Source organism: Corvus hawaiiensis, chromosome 4 (genome assembly GCF_020740725.1).
Source record: "Corvus hawaiiensis isolate bCorHaw1 chromosome 4, bCorHaw1.pri.cur, whole genome shotgun sequence".
Taxonomy (NCBI): Eukaryota; Metazoa; Chordata; class Aves; order Passeriformes; family Corvidae; genus Corvus; species Corvus hawaiiensis.
This window is the reverse complement of record NC_063216.1, coordinates 40,461,892-40,480,747: the sequence shown is the minus strand read 5'-3', so window position 1 is coordinate 40,480,747 and position 18,856 is coordinate 40,461,892. Positions and strand designations below refer to the sequence as shown.

At 37.6% G+C, this 18,856-nt stretch overlaps 1 protein-coding gene across 1 annotated transcript in view; it reads right to left on the bottom strand.

Annotated features, from left to right (window-relative positions):
* The window catches only part of PAWR (pro-apoptotic WT1 regulator), a 75,481-nt gene that overhangs the window by 33,744 nt on the left and 22,881 nt on the right, over positions 1-18,856 (bottom strand). The window contains exon 2 of the mRNA XM_048301072.1: positions 2,308-2,436. Coding sequence (XP_048157029.1) covers positions 2,308-2,436 — 129 coding nt within the window. The remainder of the gene's footprint in view (positions 1-2,307; positions 2,437-18,856) is intronic.

Here is an 18,856-nt window from a genome sequence, read left to right as displayed (position 1 = left end):
GGAAAAGAATGGTAAGAGTGTCACATCAGAGCACTCCCTCTGGAGACGGGCCTATTTACAGCAGAAGCACTGTTAGAATGTGAAAACAAATTAATAAAATAAATTTTAAAATGTTACCTGCCAGAATTATACAGTTATTTTACTCCTTGAGCTTTGACGAAACTATGGATGGTACTGAAAAATGTAATAGCTACTACTTGACATCAAATATAACTTCTCTAAAAAATTTAAAATTTAAAATATCACTTCTCTAAAATATAAAACTGCCCTAGTACCACCGGGTAACCTAAACATCATCCTCAAGAAGATTCTGAAACAAACAGAGAACTACAGAAGAGTAAACTTGATATTTATATTGGATAAAGTATTGCTACTAAATCTAGAGCAATTAGGGAATAACTGAGTAAATATGATACCATGTTGAAGAGTCACCAGGGCATTTGTGGAATAGTTGCACTTCACAAATCTAATACAGCTCTTTTAAGTTATAGAAACATGTCCAGGACAGAAATTTGATTGACAGCATAGTGCATTTCAAAGACACCCTCTAAAGACTCTTAAAGAAAGTAATCTCTTAGAATAAAAGCAAATGTCCTTTTGTGAATAAATCACTGGTGAAAAGGCAGGAAATAATGGTGGACCCTGATGGTCAGCTTTCACAGTGGATGGAAAAACCAACCAAGGAGTGTCACAGGAACCTGTGCTGGAACCTGTATTTGGGGAGGAGATGTCCACAGATGCTATTGAGAACAGAAAAGATACAGATCAACTGTAAAAACATGCAGGACTCCTTTACTGGGAGTGACTGGAAGGTAAAACAGGAGATTAAATTTAATGTACATAAGCATAGTGTACATAAGTGAAACAAAAGGTGAACATGTTTCTAAATTTACACAGGCATCAACCTCTGACCTTGTTATTCTCATTCACAGATAACTCCAAAATGTTACTTTTGATTAGGCATACACAACATAAACAGTAAATTCAGTGCTCAGGAGACAAATAGACAGGCATCAGGAGTTATTAGGAAAGAAACTGAGAAAAAACAAACCCCACCACTAAACCACTCTAGGACTGCATGCTGTACTGAATGTTTTATTGGTTCTGGTTTTGGGTACCAAACAAAACAGAGTCAAACTGGAAAGTATAGAACATTACTGAGTAACTCCTATATGAGAAACAACCAAGTAAAATAGAATTCTTCAGCCTAGGGAACAGGCAGCTGAGAGAAGCCATCCTCTCTCTGCAGCACTCAGTTACATAAAGAGGAAGCAGTTCCCCATGTCCTCCACTAGGACATCTTGCTGAAATCATATCAAAACAGATGGAAAATGACAGATTCAACTTCAGCAAAAGGAGACTGATCTTGACATTCCAGGTAATTAAGCTGTAGACTTCTCTGCCCCAGGCTCTTCTCAATGTTAAAAGCAACCATGAGCATGTAAAAGACTGGGCAAAATTTTAGAAGGAAAGTGCATCAAGATCCACCAATCCAGACATGCCCCCTGTCTTTATGGGTGGTTAGAAAACTACCCATGATCACCACATGGTTGGTTTGTTTGCATGTTTTCCTCCCTGTGCATGTCCTGTTGCCTCTGTTGGGCTGGATGGCCTCAGTTTGTACAGCTGGGTTTGTACATGCTGTTAGGTAACAGAAGGAGAAACAAGACTGCTTAAAGAGACTTAGGGCACTCAGGAAGGAGACAGAACATTTGCCACAGGTGGTACAGTATGAAGGAGGGGTGTACTGGGCATAATTGGCAATGTTTTGATGTCAGAGGGAAAGGACTGCAGGAATGAGTGTGTTCAGGGGACTGGAGAGCAATAAAAAGAGAGAAAAGGTTTCACAGAGGCAAGGGGTGTTTTCCCTAGGTGTTTGCGTGTTGCTTTCAATCCCAGAATCAGTAATTAGAAGTTAATTGACAAAATAAATTAGGATAGTGTGTCCTGATTTAAAAGTCTACCTCCAGTTAATTGAATATTCTAAACCTGTCAGTATTTTTCACTTGAGTAATTTTTATCCCAGTTTCTCTTCCCCTCACTGAATAGTTAGTTCTACGACAAACATCAAAACTATTACCTTCAATGCCTCTACAGAAAGAGAAGATTCTATTGCCAGAATCTTCACCTCAGTAGTGTTACGTTTGAGGAATGCAACCTCATACTCTGCTTTCAGTAATGTGTCAACTCCTGAACTTCAGGGTTTTTTCATGTAGGGTATAATCTACTATTATGAAAGACAAAGAAGAAGGCATATGAGTTTTAAATCTGAGTAAAATACCAAAACGAACAATGTTAAGATCCCACCTGGAGTAAGTATGAGCCAGAGGTATCTGCACTGGAACTCTCATTTTGTATCGTATTCTGTTGAGTAATAGCATCCTCTTTCTTTCGTTCCTTCTGCCCTGCTTCATCATCTTCATACTCATCAAGGCTCTAAAATGAAAAATATTTAGTTATCAGTTATAGTCTTTGTATGTTGCTTCACATGCTTTCCACATTTCACAAAATTAATGCATCAGTGAATATTTTCAAATATTAATTTCATATTTCAGTGAAGTTTAATGTTTAAATGCTTTTCTTTCCAACTAACAGCTTTTTCTTCATCACAAAAGTAAGAAATAATCAAAACAAGATCCAATTTGATAAAGGTTTAGACAATGCTGTGCAAGTTCAGTGCTAATCCTGCTGTGAGCAGGAGCTCAGACTATACCTGAAGTTCCTTCCATTTGAATGATTCTACAACCCTGTTTGCCATATGGAATCTCTACCCATTAGAGATTTTGAGGAAATCCAGAAAAGAAAAAAAAAAAAAAAAAAAGAGTTAATTGTACTCTTCACTCAACAGCTGATCTTTTTGACATAGTGGCATCTATTGAGGCTGAAGTATCAGTCTCAATCACCCATCTTAATTTTGCTCTCCTTGGTTTTCATTTTGTCTTTAAAAATTGACCACTGAAAATCAGTAATTTTTAACTTAATTGGACAGTCATTAATCACTAACAGTTAACATATATAATGTTTTGACTCTTCAACACTAATGTTTCATACTAGATTTGCTGAAATACTTGCTTTGAAAGGATTAAGTTTCTAAAACACTGACTGCTGTCAGGCAGAGACAGGAAAAGTAAGTAGGCAAGTAAACAAAAAAATAAATAATCAGTATTACTGCCTCTGTTCTAGCTCAAAGCTATGTTAGTGCCAGGGTAGAAATGTGAATACTCAACCAGCTTTGGGCTAAGTCAGCTATGTCTAGATCAGTCTATTAATTTAATGTCCACAAATTTACAGAAGAAAAAAAAAAAAACCAAAAACAATCTTATGGTTAGAAGACCAACTTGAAGCAGACAAAGCTCAAAAAAACCCCAAAACCCTGACCATGACATCACAAGCTGTTTACCAGCACCATACATTAGAACAAGAGATGTGTGAAACCGTGTTACAGAAACACAGGGAACTGATCAGTTTAAGACATCAGAAAAAGCTTCTAGATTAATGTACAGTACCTTGAGAAACAGAAAACAGGACTAGCAGAGAACAAAGATGAATGTCAAATTATTTCCGTTGAAATTTGTAATGCACAAAAAACCAAAAGTCACTATTCTGAGACCCAGATATTGACAATCTCTGTCATCATCTTACACAGAGGACACAAAACTAGTCAAAAGCATATAGTGAGAATGCTGGAATACAGTATCTTTAAATATAAAACCAGTGTTATTTGCTAGCTGAAAATAGCACTAGTATATCAAAAACTAACTCCAGCTCCTCCAAAGCAAACATTGTGGTGATACAAAACCTGGTGCTAGAAAACTGACAAACCAGAAAGGGATATGGTTCCACAAGTGAACCTGAATAAAAGCCATTTAAACTCTCCACAGCAGCACTCATGACAGCAACACTAATGCAATTTCACCAGTCTACTTCTAACCAATCTTTCAATGTAACTGATGCAGACATTCTCCTATCACTTAGAAAGGCATACTTAGAAGATTATTACAGCTGAATCATTACACATTCAAAAACACTTTCAATGAGTTTTTATAATAAAATAATTACAAATATTTAATTCTTTTGCGTCCATTTATAACAAGGCGTTTAAAAAACACTGTCATGGCACATTCTAGGAAATTATCTTTAAATCAACATCCTCTACCTTTTATAAACTGTAAAACTTAAACAATTTGATAACATAAACTTAGGTCCTAATTTATCCCATTTTCGTATTAATCCATTATGAAGTGACACAATTAAGAAATAATCAGGCCCTATGGCAACGAGAAATGGAGTGATCTTCACCTCTTACAAAGCCAGCCTTGTTCAGAAAGAACTACGAGGCACACAGAAGATATCATATAAATTATAACTAATGTCATGCTGATGAAGAATGCTTGAAGAATGATACTGTGTTCAAGAAACAAGAACACTTTCAGATTGTTCTTCCAGTCTCCAAGTTGCCGTAATAGTGAATGGAAATCCCAGATAAACGCAAAGGAAAGAGAATGTTTCACATTAGCTTGGAAGACAGCCTCTAGAATGCATAGGAGAAATCCGACTCAAGACAGAAGAGACTAGTAATCTTCACACACCTCAAAATAACTTTGCATTTTCAAGGAACAACATTCTTTAAAGAGAAAAATGAAGCTCAAATATCAATGTTGTCGGGGAAAAAGTCTTAGTAGTGACTAAGTAGACAAGTGTACCTTTCTCCACAAATTCTCCCCTTCAGATACATGCTTCTCATAAGCTTTCCAGAGACCATGAGCATTCCACAGAAATATTTTTCTCTGAATACAATTACATCTGTAATGAAGAATGTTCTTCTCTCTTTTAATATAAGATCACCTGTTACTAACTATTCTTTTAGCAATTTTGGACAGGAACAAAATCTGGTATGAAAGTTCTAGCCACATAGTTTTAAACTAAACATTTCAGTTAGGATTTGCCAGCAATGTCCATTCCCACCCCTTCCTTCCTTCTCAGGAAGGTCCAAGATCACCAAGTCTGCATATCAGTACCATCGAAAGGTGTTCAATCACCCCAAACAATCCATACTTCCAAAGTTAAAGGCCTTCTTCCCACGCATGGGACAGTTGATTAAACAGCTTATGTAAATCTAATTCAGAATATATAACCTCCGTTTTAAAGGCTACTGGGGCTTGCTCCCCACTCCAGTTCCCTTCACTGGAGTAGGTGCCATGCCAGCTGACACCAGCACAAGTTTGAGTGGTTAGAACCAGAGGAGCACCAGGCTTTTATTACTTGTAAGATATGAGGTGGTAGAGTCACAAGCACAGGAGAGTCACCATCTGTGGCTGACATGGCATATTTGGCCTGGGCTGCCAAGGCCTTCCTGCCCTAAAGCAGATGCCTAGTCATTGGCAGAGCCTGTGGTTTCCCAAACACAAAGGTTACGTTCTCCTTCCAAACACGTAGACACACCAATTTACACAATGTTTACGAAATGCAGGCTGAGCACAAGTCAACATGGTAACAACTACATAATTTAAACCTTTTACTGCTTTCTAGTAAGTTATTAAGTTTTGCTTCAATAACCATTAGCCTTAATAAGGAACTCCACTTTTTTGACTCATGACGAAGTAAGCTTTCTTATTGAAAACATCCTGCTTTATGCACTTCATCTTCACTTATTGATTGCTAGTATTATCGCCATTTATGTTCTAACTTTTAGAATAATAAAAATCAATAAAACCACATTTCAGTTGATACATTATTATTGAAAAAATTATAAATGTTTAAAGTCTTGTTACACACTTTAAAAACTGGGTTCTTTCAAACTGCCCAGCAGCTGAAACTGCCTTACCCACAAGACATTTCAATCAGCTGGATTACTCTGTTGCTCATGTTGCAGGCTCTCTCAAATACTGCATTTTGCTGTGAAACTAGTTTCACATCATTGAAAAAGACATAAAAGCAGCAATTACTTTCTCTGTCAGCACAGCAGAGAAATGGACTTGTAACCACCAAGGTGTAATTGTGACCCATTATATAATTCTCTCTGTCCGTTCCCTTTCCTCTGCTTTTTTATTTTGCCACTAGGCACATACCATTTCAGATTCTTATTTTCCATTAAAATCATTTGAGTCTTGTACAGCAGATATTCAATGTGACATTCCCACATCTGATCTTAATATAAGGAATCCACAGAAATTCTTTAGGTTTTCTAGCATTTCAGTAAATGTTTGAAGCTGCAGTATAAACATTTTTTCTTTAAACCTCTAGTATGGAAAATACAAGCAGAATAAGATGCTTTCAAAAGAATCAGACTGAGGAAAGAAACAGCCACAAAGATATCCCCACATTCCAGCACACCACAACCTGCAGTTTAAGGAGACATTGTACAAAGAACATTTCTAATGATTCACTGGTTTGCTTCCTATAAATATTTGTGCATTGCTAAGAACAAGCAAAGTTGGGGAGGGACTGTTTCTTCCCTGGAAAGAAGCAATATTCCTACATGCAGATCAATTTACGAGCACGCACAAGCTGCTCTCGCCACAAGAAATCGTGCTGAGTCAAAATGTCCCTATTCCCATCCCCCTTCCTGCACCAACCTGCTCCTGCCTTGGTGTTCTGCTGGCCGAGCACATAACTGAGGGCTTCCCAGTTCATTTCAATGAAAGGTCAGTCAGGTTAGTTTCAGCAGTTTTAATTAGCTCAATTGACTTTGCCTGGACCAGATACAAGCCCATTCAAACGATTTATTTCACAGAACTCCAGAAATGGTTGTGCTACATCAGCTTTTCGAAAATGATGAGCACTTGAGATAATACCATATTTAACCAGTACAGCAAGATGTGCAAGCAGATACGTACTCTCGGTAAAACCCCATGTTCCGCTTTATATTGGGCAATAAACAGAAACTCTACATCACCATCAGTTATCTTGATGGGTTTTCTTAGCTTAACCAAGGTAGTAATCTAGAAGAGGAAACAAATTGAGATGTCTTCCCATTTCCCAGAAACAACTACAAACAATTAAAAAACGCAATTTTAAAAAATCAATTTTACCACAAGGATACTTCCCATGCTGAGAAAAAGTTCAAAATGCACTATCACAACTTCATCTCAAGATGTTGTAAAGCTGCAAAGGTTTCTATTAAATGTAAATATTTTCTAAAAGCTTCCACAGTAGAAATATAAGACAAAATATAAGAATTGCTTTTAACTCTGAAAAAAACTTATCCAGCCAATTAACTACTGCAACATACATTTTAGGATTCAACATTATCTTTCCTTTGGCTGACTGTTCAGAAAACCTGGAAAATTAACTGCAACTAAAAGACAGCTATTTTACACATCATTTCCCTAAATCACTCTTCTTACTGCAACACTGAGAACCAAATGCTTCCTCGCTTTACCATACACAACTTTGATATCAGCTAAATACCATCTTCCCTACCTCTTTGCATAGTATCAAATTCTTGTCAACACCTCCCATCAAAACCAAGCAAAAATCCCAAACCTCTATGATTTAAGATTATATAACTTTTCCCCTCTGAAACACTAATTTTAATCCTATCTGTAACACACTTTTATTACAATGTCCAGGCAGCACCCAAAAATTTAAGTAAACAGGTTTAGAGCAATAAAATCTTTTCCTAGTATGACAGTATAATTGGAAAAATTGCATCTTTTTCATTTTGCAAGTCTTTCATCACATTTCACTTGCTCGAGTACTTTTCTTCATAAGTTGAAAACCATTCCAATAGAGGTGAAAAGAGCTAATGTTATTCCTAGGATCTAAAACCTACAAACAGTTCTATGGATTACCCAGTAAAAGATTTTATTTTTATAAGAATTCAATTGTCACATTAAGAGAGTCCAGATAAGGATACTGAAATCCAACACCTCATCCGCATGGCTTTTGTGCACTTCCAGAAGTCTACGTCTCTACCTGGTGTAGTCCAATATCAACAATTAGTATAATCACAAGCATGGATTTTTAACATAGAAGAGGAGTAAAGCCAGGAATCTTTGGAATCTGAGATCAAAAGAGACCAGACAACAACAATGGGTCAGTGCCCAGCAGGTGGGCCAGAGCACAGCTGAACGCAGCCATAGGATTTGTTCATCCTTGACCACGCTGCCCACAAAGCAATCCAAAAACACAAGCATCGCTTAGAGATCACTGAAATGCACATCTTGCTCTACAAAATTCACAGCATTCCTGATTATAAGTCACGTTTCCTTTTTTTTTTAACTCTACCCTTTTCTCACCCATAATAAGAATTTATAAGTGCCTACTTTGTATACTCAATTATATTCCAGAGCAAATACAATTTAAAGTCTCAAAATCCGCTTAGAAATGTTTCTGGAAAAGAACCCAACATATTTGTCTGTATTAAGAGCAAAATAACAAAGTATTTTGAATACTTTTAAAGCTTTATGCAAAACATCAACTGCATCAACACTAGAATGTCAATTATCCCTCATTACAATAACAAAAAGCAGCAATGTTTGCAGTTTATTACTCATCAAAATACACTGTTTGGTCACAAGTGTTTTCAAACATACCACAAGAATGAGTTCAAAAGTCCAATGTTTAACTTAAACTAATCACTGAAAAATCCTTTATCACAAGGCTTGTCGAGAATGATTGGTGGATATGCTTAATTTAACTACTTAGTACACGACATTAAAGTCACAGAGTAAAATTCCAGGGATACAAGAAAATGTGTCTTGCAAAAGACAAGCTAGCTATCTGGCATTATTAAAATCTTCCTAGAAAAGAGAGAGACACAACAAAAATTATGGATTGGCAAACTATCAGAATTAAGCACCAAACTACTTAATCCTGAACTCACAGTTAGCATTTTAGAGCCCTTCTGATGGATCAACACCTAGGAACAGAAGTATCGAGCAGCAACAATGACTGAGGCTCCTTATGCAATGACATCAAACTGCTTACACCTGTTCCATAGGGAAATTATTATATGAATAGAATAGTGATTCATCCAGAAGAAGTCACAATCCCGTGCTCTTAAAAAGAAAATGTAAATCACCATCAAATAAAGGGTCTAAGAAAAAACCAGCCAAATTCTCCTAATGCTGTTCATATGATCTACAGGCAATTCCAGGACACCCGACTTCCAAAATTATAGGGTCCTTATATAGCATATCTCTGTGTGCTGAAAGAGTGAAATTAAAAATCCCACTCCTCATTCAAGTTTTGCACACTGCTCCTTCCTTCTGTTTTGCTAGTAACAACATGTCTTTTCCCTCCTCTACTGATGGCTGACTTCTGGTATAGAGTTAATTAAAACTACATTCTGTACACAGAAATCACTAACAGTGTTGAACATATGAATCTAAAAGTTACAGAAATGTTTCCCAAAATCACACACACACAGAAGTGGAGTCAGTCACCAAACCAGTCTCATTAACCCTCTAATTAAGATTCTTAAATGCTGCATCCTATCTGAAACAAAGATGGCAAACCAGTGGCTGAGCAGAAGAAATTTGGTAAAAGTTCATCTGGTTCAGCCAGGGGGGGAAAAAAAAAAAAAAAAAATTGGTTAAAAATATTTGCACTGTTCACAGAAGAAATATTTATCAGTTTGCGTCATGCCACAGATATCAGGAAACAACAATCATAGACTGCAAGAGCAGACAAGAATTCATCCTGGATGTATAGAAAACAAGTGATAGTTTACACACTTGATGCCTGTCTACACTGTTTTTTCTATTAAACTTGCTCCTGTATTAGGTAAGATTTTAGGAGATGTTGGTATTAGAGGGCATGTAAACAATGGCTGAACAACAGCCACTTAAACAACAGATAATGCAGTAAAGATGTCTGTAATCATCATCATTCTGACTTTCACTGCCACGTGTTTCTGACAAAACTTAGCAAACAAACACTGCTCCAAAAGAGAGAAAGATGTATTGTCAGGTAGAAAAAGACCATACAGACTGAGCACCCTTCTCTTTAAAGACATAGAAACAGGTAGAGAAAAAAATCTTGGAGAAGATTACCACACTATTTTCAAAACAGAATTATTCATTTTAATGTGAGCCTATAACACAAAAAAATGTTCTCTTCCCTAGTACATCTGTGGTGCTTATGAGAAGAAATAAAGATGAGATCAGTACTTGAAGAATGTTCCAAAAGGAGAGCAGCAAACAGGTTAATCAGTGGAACTGTATTTCTGACTACCCTATCCCCTAAAGCATGCAGTTTGTAGCTATTTCTACTGTCTGAATATCAAGTTGCATTTAATTATTATTTTTTAATGCAGTGCCTTCATAGGATTCTGCTCTCTTGCCTAATGGGCTAGTTGTCATTTTTCTTATTCTACTCACTAAATCTCATCGAATGTTTACATACAGTGGGTGTGGGATTGGTCAAAATAAACAAAGGCAAAAAGGCTGATGAAAACCAACTGAGCACGGGCAAGCCAGGACAACAGACTCAGAACCAATCCCAAAGGGAAAAAGAAAACTTTGGCACAATGCTTTTCTGAGAATTGTACTACACTTCTCATTTAGGAGTGAGATCTTCTCAATCTACAGAAAAACTGATAAAAATATCAATCAGATTTTCTGCTTTCCCAGATGCTTCTTTTGACTCCTAATACAAGAAAGTGTACTAACCAGACAGAGATGAACTCTACATTCAGCTGTGGAGCAGAAAGGGAGAAGTAGTACTGAAAAAGCACTTCAAAGAGGATAAGCACTTATCGGGATGAAAGAAATGTTTAAATTTGATTTTTAAGGCAATAAACAAGCACTTTTGATGGACCCAGCACTGTTGTCAGGAATAGACAGCACCGATTGAAACTCTGCAGGCAGACAAAACACATCTGTGGTACTGAAGCCTCCCTAGGACAGATATAACCAGGTAAGATCAAAAAAGTTTGAAGTTGTTGCTGTAGTCAATACTGTAACTATTTCTTGGAAAAACACCTTATACCTAGTGACAACTAAACCTAGTGACAACTCTGTGAAGCTGTTTCCAAACCCAGACTTCCAAAATCACTCTTTAGCTCTGTATTTGGAGGGAAGTCCTCTTCCTCAGGGGCCTTGCCAACACTTTTTTAATAAATATATCCATGTCCAAGGATCTTGAACGAAATCCAGTCCAGGTTCTCACAGTGCAATCTTGCATGCTAACAGCATAAGAGTCTCCTGCTACCTCCACTTGTACCCTTGCTTCTTATGGAAACTGCTCAGAAATCACAGCTCTTTTGTACCAGTATCTTTTTGAAGGCACTGGTGCTGCGGGGTGCATGCATGTTGTGTTCCAGACAGTAATTAATATTTAGTAATAGATTCTCTAAGATATGAAAGTTGCACAAGTGTGAGGGGGTTAATTCAAGTTTGCTACAAGTGAAATATGCAGATTAGTTGCCACAGTAATTCAAGGACTAGACAAAACAGGCAGTTACCCTTCCACCTAAGCAGTCAGCACTGTATACAGGCCTGAGCCAGCTCAGCAGGTGTTTGACTCTTCCCATTCAGAAGCTCTGTGAGGAACTAAGGGAACTATGGTATTGACTTGGGAGTGAGGAGGAGAAAGCGTGGGAGACAGAAAGAGCTGTGGGAAAGGCTCACAGAAAGAACATGTAGCTGATTCCTGGTGAGAGGGAGCTACTCAAGTAAACATATTACAGCAGCAAAAGTAAGCAAGCAAACAAAGGACACATCTGTTTCAATTGGTCTGAGAAGCAAAACTACACAAGGTACTTATTTTTTGTGGTCTTTCTGTCACTGTCAGAGTGGGCTGCCTAATTTCCCCTGCAACATACATCCAAAAATTTTGTATTTTGATTACCAGGCCTAAGACAGAGCTGGGCATACTCCACTTCTAGTAGGTAAGAAAAACTAGGACTTCAGGGTGGGAACATGCAAATAGACAAGACTTTGCCACTAAGAGTATTTCATGTGCACACTAAGTTCACAAAACAGTACCAAGAAGTTCAAGTACCTTAGTACAAAAGTAGCATTTGAATATGATGACCTCAGAACAGAGAACAACATGCATAGACACAAAACCAAATCCATCCAGGTGTGAGGAAATCATAGTATAGGATCATAATGGGAGGAATGAGTCACGTCACACAGTTGGTTCAAAACAACTGCACTCACTGGAACCATACAGTACTGTAACTCATTGCGTAAGAGAGCAATGCTATTTCTACAGGAAATCAAACCAGAACTAAGCAAGAATAAATAAAGCAGGGAAAATGATGGATAAATAAAAGCTCATATTCACAAGTACCGAGTTTATACAAAAAAGGCAATTTTCCATTACTGTTATTTTAATTGTTCAGTGACTGGTAAAGTTTTGGGTTTTTTTAGCTACAGAGTTACTTGCGTAGTGTAAGCCTTGGTCAGGTCTTCAGCAATCAATTATCTGTATGCCACTCCATCTACCTTTTTAGACCAGACAGCTCAAGCAAATCATGAAGATTTCAGCTTATAAAGCATTTATTATCTTGATTTGTAACATCAGCTGTAACATGCATTTCTCAACTTCAAAATAGGAATATTGGGTAAAGTCCTCTCTTCTGAAATACTCAGAAATCTGCCCACTACTGGTGACTGGGAAACTTTGCTACAAGGTGACATGGATTTGCTCTGTGCTCGAGACCCAAGGCACTGGCAAGGGTCTCTCTTGCTGAGGCACAGAATAGAAGGGCTACACCCCTTCTCCCCCTTCTATTGAGTGTAATGAAAGCAGGAGGTTAAGGTTAAGACTGATGCAAAATTAACATGCATCGTGTTCACCATGGCAACTGTTCACATGCATTGTTTTCTGTAGACCAAACTGTGGTAAACACAAGGTAATTCAAGCTTTACCATTCCTCAGTGAAAGAAAGGTAAACAATTACATGCATCCTGTAGGTACCACAGGGTAGAAGCATTCACTCTGTTACCATGGAGCAGCCCTGAGCCATTGCTGTGCCCAGCCTGACAGCCTGTCACTCTGACCAAAGAGGACAAGGAGAGGAATTCATATGAGATGACAACACTGGAAGTGGGATTCCATTCAATTTGTCTCGTATAAGTACCCATCACAGCCAAATGATAGTTAAAACCAGACTTTTTTCTCTTGATTTAAAGAATCTTAATGATTAAAAAAACCTTTCAAATATAAATTAATTCATCCAGTGGGGATCTTCATGTTGTTAGCAGGAGGACACACACACGCAAAAACAACAAAATAAATCCCACAGCCATTGCTACACTTATAGCCCAATCCAAACCAGAGGAAAGCAAGTAAAGAAGTATCCGAGGAGGAGTCAGGAATGAGGATTCTGCTGTTCACGTTATTAAAACATGCTTTTAATGTCTCAGACTACAAGCTAAAGCCTGTAATAACGTCGCTTGGAAAACAGAAGGCTGAGTGAGCATCTGAGGGTGAAAAGGAATGTTTTTACAGGCGCAGTTAGTAAATACCACTGGCCCCTGCAGACATTCTTCCTTAAATGGAAATTAACATTGCTTTAGGTTAGAAAAGAATCTCCTGATACAATAGATGTGATAGGGTAGCTATTAACCTTTTAGCACCTGCACTAAATGAAACAAAAATTAACAGAAGGCTCTATATATATAGCTTTCTGTTCAGTAAATATTTAAAACTCTTCCCCTTCCCTGCCACATGATTCTTGGCTGTAGATCTGGAAGAGCAAGGAATCCTAAAGTCTCATAAACAATATTAAAATAATGTGGAAACACAAATTTTCTTTGCATATCTATAACTGTGTGAGGGCACTAGACAATTTAAAGAAAGGAAACTACTCTAGATACAATCAGAACTGAACCTTCACCCTAAAGCTAAGCCAAACTTTACTTCAACACTGAAATAACTCTGCATTGCTTTGATTTTATTTCTACTTCCTATTTTTTATTTTCATGTCCTCCTGCAATTGCTTTTTCCAGCCAAGAAAACAAGACTTCTCCCTCCCCCAAGATTCCTAAGAAATTTAACAACATAATGGACAAGGGCTGAGGTTCCACAGCAGCTTAAATCAGCAAGTGTTCATTTAGCCATACTCCAACTCTCCCTCTTTCCTGCTCCTGCCCAAGGGCATCTACCAGTCCTCTGCATGCCCTCCGCTGACACTGGCAAATCATGTCAGGGTAATCTCCTAGCAGAAATGTACCTTTATAGAAAGTGAACAGTATTTTGTACACCTTGGTCTAGCTAACTACAGGATCAAATGGGTGCCAGGACCAGCACAGGCAAGTCTGGTAAAAGCGAGAATCTAAAGCAGTAGGGATACAGAAAAGGATAAAGTCTCACAAAACTAAAACCTCAGCAATTCAAACCAATAGAGAAATAGGGGTTCAAAAGAAATTCATCTAAAAGTACATACTAGCATTTAACATTATTAACTATTTTGGGATATAAATAGTGTCCCTGATAATACTAAACACCATCTATTTTTGGAGGGAAACAAACTACTGATTCAGACTTCAGAGCTCTAACACAAGGCCAAGGTGACTGCTTGAATCTGCAGGCTGTATGTGCTACTGAACAGTTTTCCCCTTGTAACCTGCCCAGCTGCTATTACTCTAAGTTGAAATAGGAGGACTAGTACAGAGCTGCAGAGCTCATCCATCCAACCACTGGAAGTTTCACCAACACGCCACGTCACGGCATAGCCCTGTGATCACTCTGTAGGTAAAAAGCCCATCAAGAGTCAAAGACTGGATTAACATGCTCCTTCTGGTGGCTTTGCTCCACATGCAGCAGGGCCATTGCAACTGAAAGAAAACTGCAACACAAATACAAATGACAGAATGGAGAGACAAGAACAAGCTGGACTTAACCTGCCTTGTCCACCATAAACAGCACGAAGTCAGACCGGTCAAACAGCCCAGCCTCATCTTCTGTTCATCCTGAGGCCTGCACTGCCCATCCTTCTGTCTTGGCACAATATTTGTATGTACACTGATCCCACCCTAAATTAAATTTAATAAATCCCAAAAAAGTTAATCTTCAGACCTGCCACTGGCCCTATTATAACAACAGGTGCACAAACACAAGTGACAGCACAAGGACCTGGCCTAACTCAATGTGAATTTTGTAATGAATTACCCCTTCTCTTGGCACAGATGTACAAAAACACAATAAAATATGTATACCTTGTATATATAGCCTTCCTCGTATTCGTGATTTCTCCTGCTAACACATACAAGTCATTTTAGGAAAAAATACGCATTAAAAAGAAGACCACAAAGGATCATAACATAGGTACTGCACTATGTCCTATGCTACCAGGGTTTTATTATTCTCTTATTTCTGCTTTAAGCAAAATTTTCAACATTTTTTAACAGGGAACTCCTTTTTATAAGTAGAGCTTTGTACACATACACACTTCTATGCCTTTTTTTTAACTGTACTTATGACATAGATTGTAAAGATAAAAAGAAGGTATTGATAATTTAGCTGTAGTAGTTTATTTCTGGAATATAAACATGGCCTAGGATTTTTCTGGCTATCTTTATTTCTATAAAATGTAGAATCTTATTAAATGGAGTTAGGATAAAGAAAGGCTCTGACTCTCTTCTGTAGCTCCTTTTCAATTTATGGTTTGTGTTTGAAGACTGTTTCTAAACTGTGGAGAGGGAAGCAAGACACAGGTACACCTATGCATTCTCATATCAAACACCCACAAAGGCTTTCACAGTCATTCACTACTAAAACAAAACTCTAAAAAAGGATTTCTCCCAAAATCTCAGTTCACATTTTAAACAACCAACTGGGTAGTGACAACAAAAACACACCTTGCAAATAGGATGCAGACTGATTCACTTATTCATCTCACTCAACCTAAGATTTTGTTGCAAAAACAAGAAATACATTACAGAAAAAACACATAAAAAACATATTAAACAACATTAAAAAAGCCACATCCAAAAAAGGGGCATAGAGCAGTTTGCCTAGAAAAGCAATGTCCATCACTGGAGATTTTAAAGTACACATCAATGGAATATAAATGTCAGGAATAACACAGGTGCAAGAATGCTTTTGGGACAAGACGACAAGCTAGATGGTTCTTCAAGGTTCCCTGCAGCCCTATTTTCTAGGGAGTTTTTAACAGTAAACTCTTTGCAGGAAGAGCTGCAGTGGCAACAGAAACAACAAATAAGGATAACAAACCGCACCAAGAACATACTTATCCCCACCAACCTTCATGCCTACATCCCACAGAAACCATCTGCAGTTGCACAGCAAATTGGGAGAAATGAGCATAAGCAGCAGGGCAATTCTGCTCTCACACATTATGGGATTGCTGCGCTCCGGCTCTTCATCAGAAGACACAGGTACACATCAAGAACTCTCCTAAGCAGAATATAGTTCAAATCTGAAAAGGTTAACAGTCTAAAAAAAAGGAAATAAAAAAAGTTGTTCCACACCTGCTTTGCTTTCAAACACATTGCCATGCATCCCTGCCAAGAAAGGATGTTGGGATGTTTTTGGAGTGCCTCCCCCGAATGAGGGCAACTGCTCTTCTGTCACTTTGATTACAGGCTCTTTGTTTTAAAGCACAGAGTATCAGTTCCTAAACTACACTTGTCCCTTCTTGACCTTATGCAACTGACCACATCACAGTATTACTTCAATTACTATTAGTCTATCTACACCTTCTGCAGAAACTGTAGTTCACATCTACTTTCCCTGTTAGTCAAAATTACTACCTTTCTTGCAACCTCTGCCTTCTTGCTAACACAATTTATTTACAAGATAACTACAATAGACTTCTGTGATGGTCTCAGTTAAAATACTAGGGGAAAAGGATCTGCTAAATTACACTGCATGTTCATTAGTCAAGAAAATTAAATAAAATACATCTTCCACCGATTTACTTGGAACTGACTCCTATCTAGCTAACATCTGCTGATTTAGATTTACGCACCTGGAATTCCTTTTGTAATTATAATAATCATTTTATACTCAAATTCCGTGAAAACTTCTCCAGTTTTCCAAGGTTTCTTAGAAATCAGTATTACCAGACCAGAGACTACTCTGAACAACTGCTTTGAGAGGAAGTTATCTGGACATGATCATTTTCAAATGTTTATTCTTACTGGAGATGAACCAAACTCCCTAGAAAAACCTCTTTGACGTGAAAACTTACACTTTTTTCTACTGGGCAGAAAACGGAAATATTTCTTCAACATGTACTCCTAATGGCAAGTGCTCATCAATGCAGCACAGTAATGCCAATCTAACCAGAAAGACACAACAACATGACTTACATTATGACTGAATAATTGTTTGAGGAAAAAAATTGCACATTTAAGTCAGATGGGTCCTCCAAATGAAATGTAACACTTGGCCATGGCAATGGAGCTACCAGACATTGGAACTGAAAAGATTCATTTAAAGTGTCTAAACCTACTGTTTGAAACAACTCTCTTATTTTGCATTGGAATGAGCTAACAGTACACCCACTATTAGTAACTCTGCCTTAAATGAGATAGGCAAGCAAGAGGCACAAAACCCTGTACTAACACCATCATAGCTGATGACTGACCACAACCCCAAGTCTAAAGCAGTTGGTCCCTTGAGGATCTTCCCCGGCAGATAAAGGCAGGTTCTACTGAAAGCAGGACAGGTCCAACCCAATCTGCAAGTGGTCACAGTTCACAGTAAGAGATGCTGCTGTACACTTCCAGAGGAAAGATCTGAAAACTAGTGGTTTTCAGATTATCTGTGTGTGGAGCCAAGTGCTGGAAACACGGAGGATTTATCTGACTCCACTGGCTTTGATACATAACTTATTTATAAACTCTTAAAAATAGAGACAAGAATTGTAATTTTTTGTTTTTCTTTTTAATCAATCCAATGGTTTGTTTTATTTATTACAGTCCTACAGTGCCTTAATTTGTGATTTTCTTCACATGCTCACCCTCCAGTGAGCAACACTCCTGGCAAAGCTACCCATGCTGAGCTTTTAATTATTCAACAGCACACACTAAACATTTACCTCTATTTGCCACAAAGCACATGTGCTGCTACAGTCTATTCTTAAAGACAAAAATTTTAATAGAAGTATTTGTAAAGAATGCCTATTTTGAAACACAGCATTCAATTGCTTGGTGAAACCCTTTGGCAAGGATATTGTGCATTCCTAGGAGGATTTAAATTAGTTTGCCGCAGAACAAAACCTGGGTTACGGATAGTAACTTGGATACAGTCACACACACACACACACAAAAGAGAACATTCTCACTCCTCCTGATCTTTTTCCTTGAAAAACCACAACCATCAACATGCAAAGTCCATTTTAATAAGATAATGTGAGGGGGTTTTGGGGAAGCAAGAAGTACTGATTGCAATATAGTTTCTACACCAAGTTAAACCTGCCTGTATTTCTCAAAACTACTATGGAATGTAACTAGGCAAAATCCTACAATATTTGAAGCTGCTACTTTTAAACTTGAAAAGACAATTTTACATTAAAGACTAGAATTGTACATCTCAATTTCAAATTCAACTCCTGATTTTTTTTAATATGATTTGAGACATGCTTGCTTAAAATAATTTCTTAGTTGTTCACTCAAACCTCACTTTTCTGTTCAGCTTATGAGTAGGGCATCAGAGTACAGACAGGCTTTAACACAAAAAAAGAAATTTGAACCAGTCTCATTAAAACAGGTCTTCTCAGCATTCAGTTCCCATCTTCAAGGGAATCTTCATATACATGATAATTAGCTTCCTCAAAGGCTAAGGCTTAAATGTCATTTCTTTGTGTTGTAAATTCTAATTATTCATAGTAAATAAATTAGTGATACTCTTTTATTCCTTAAAGTAATGCAGAAGCTTGAAGTAATCGTACAACTGGCAAAAATTAGGAGTTCCCAAAAAGGGAAGTAAA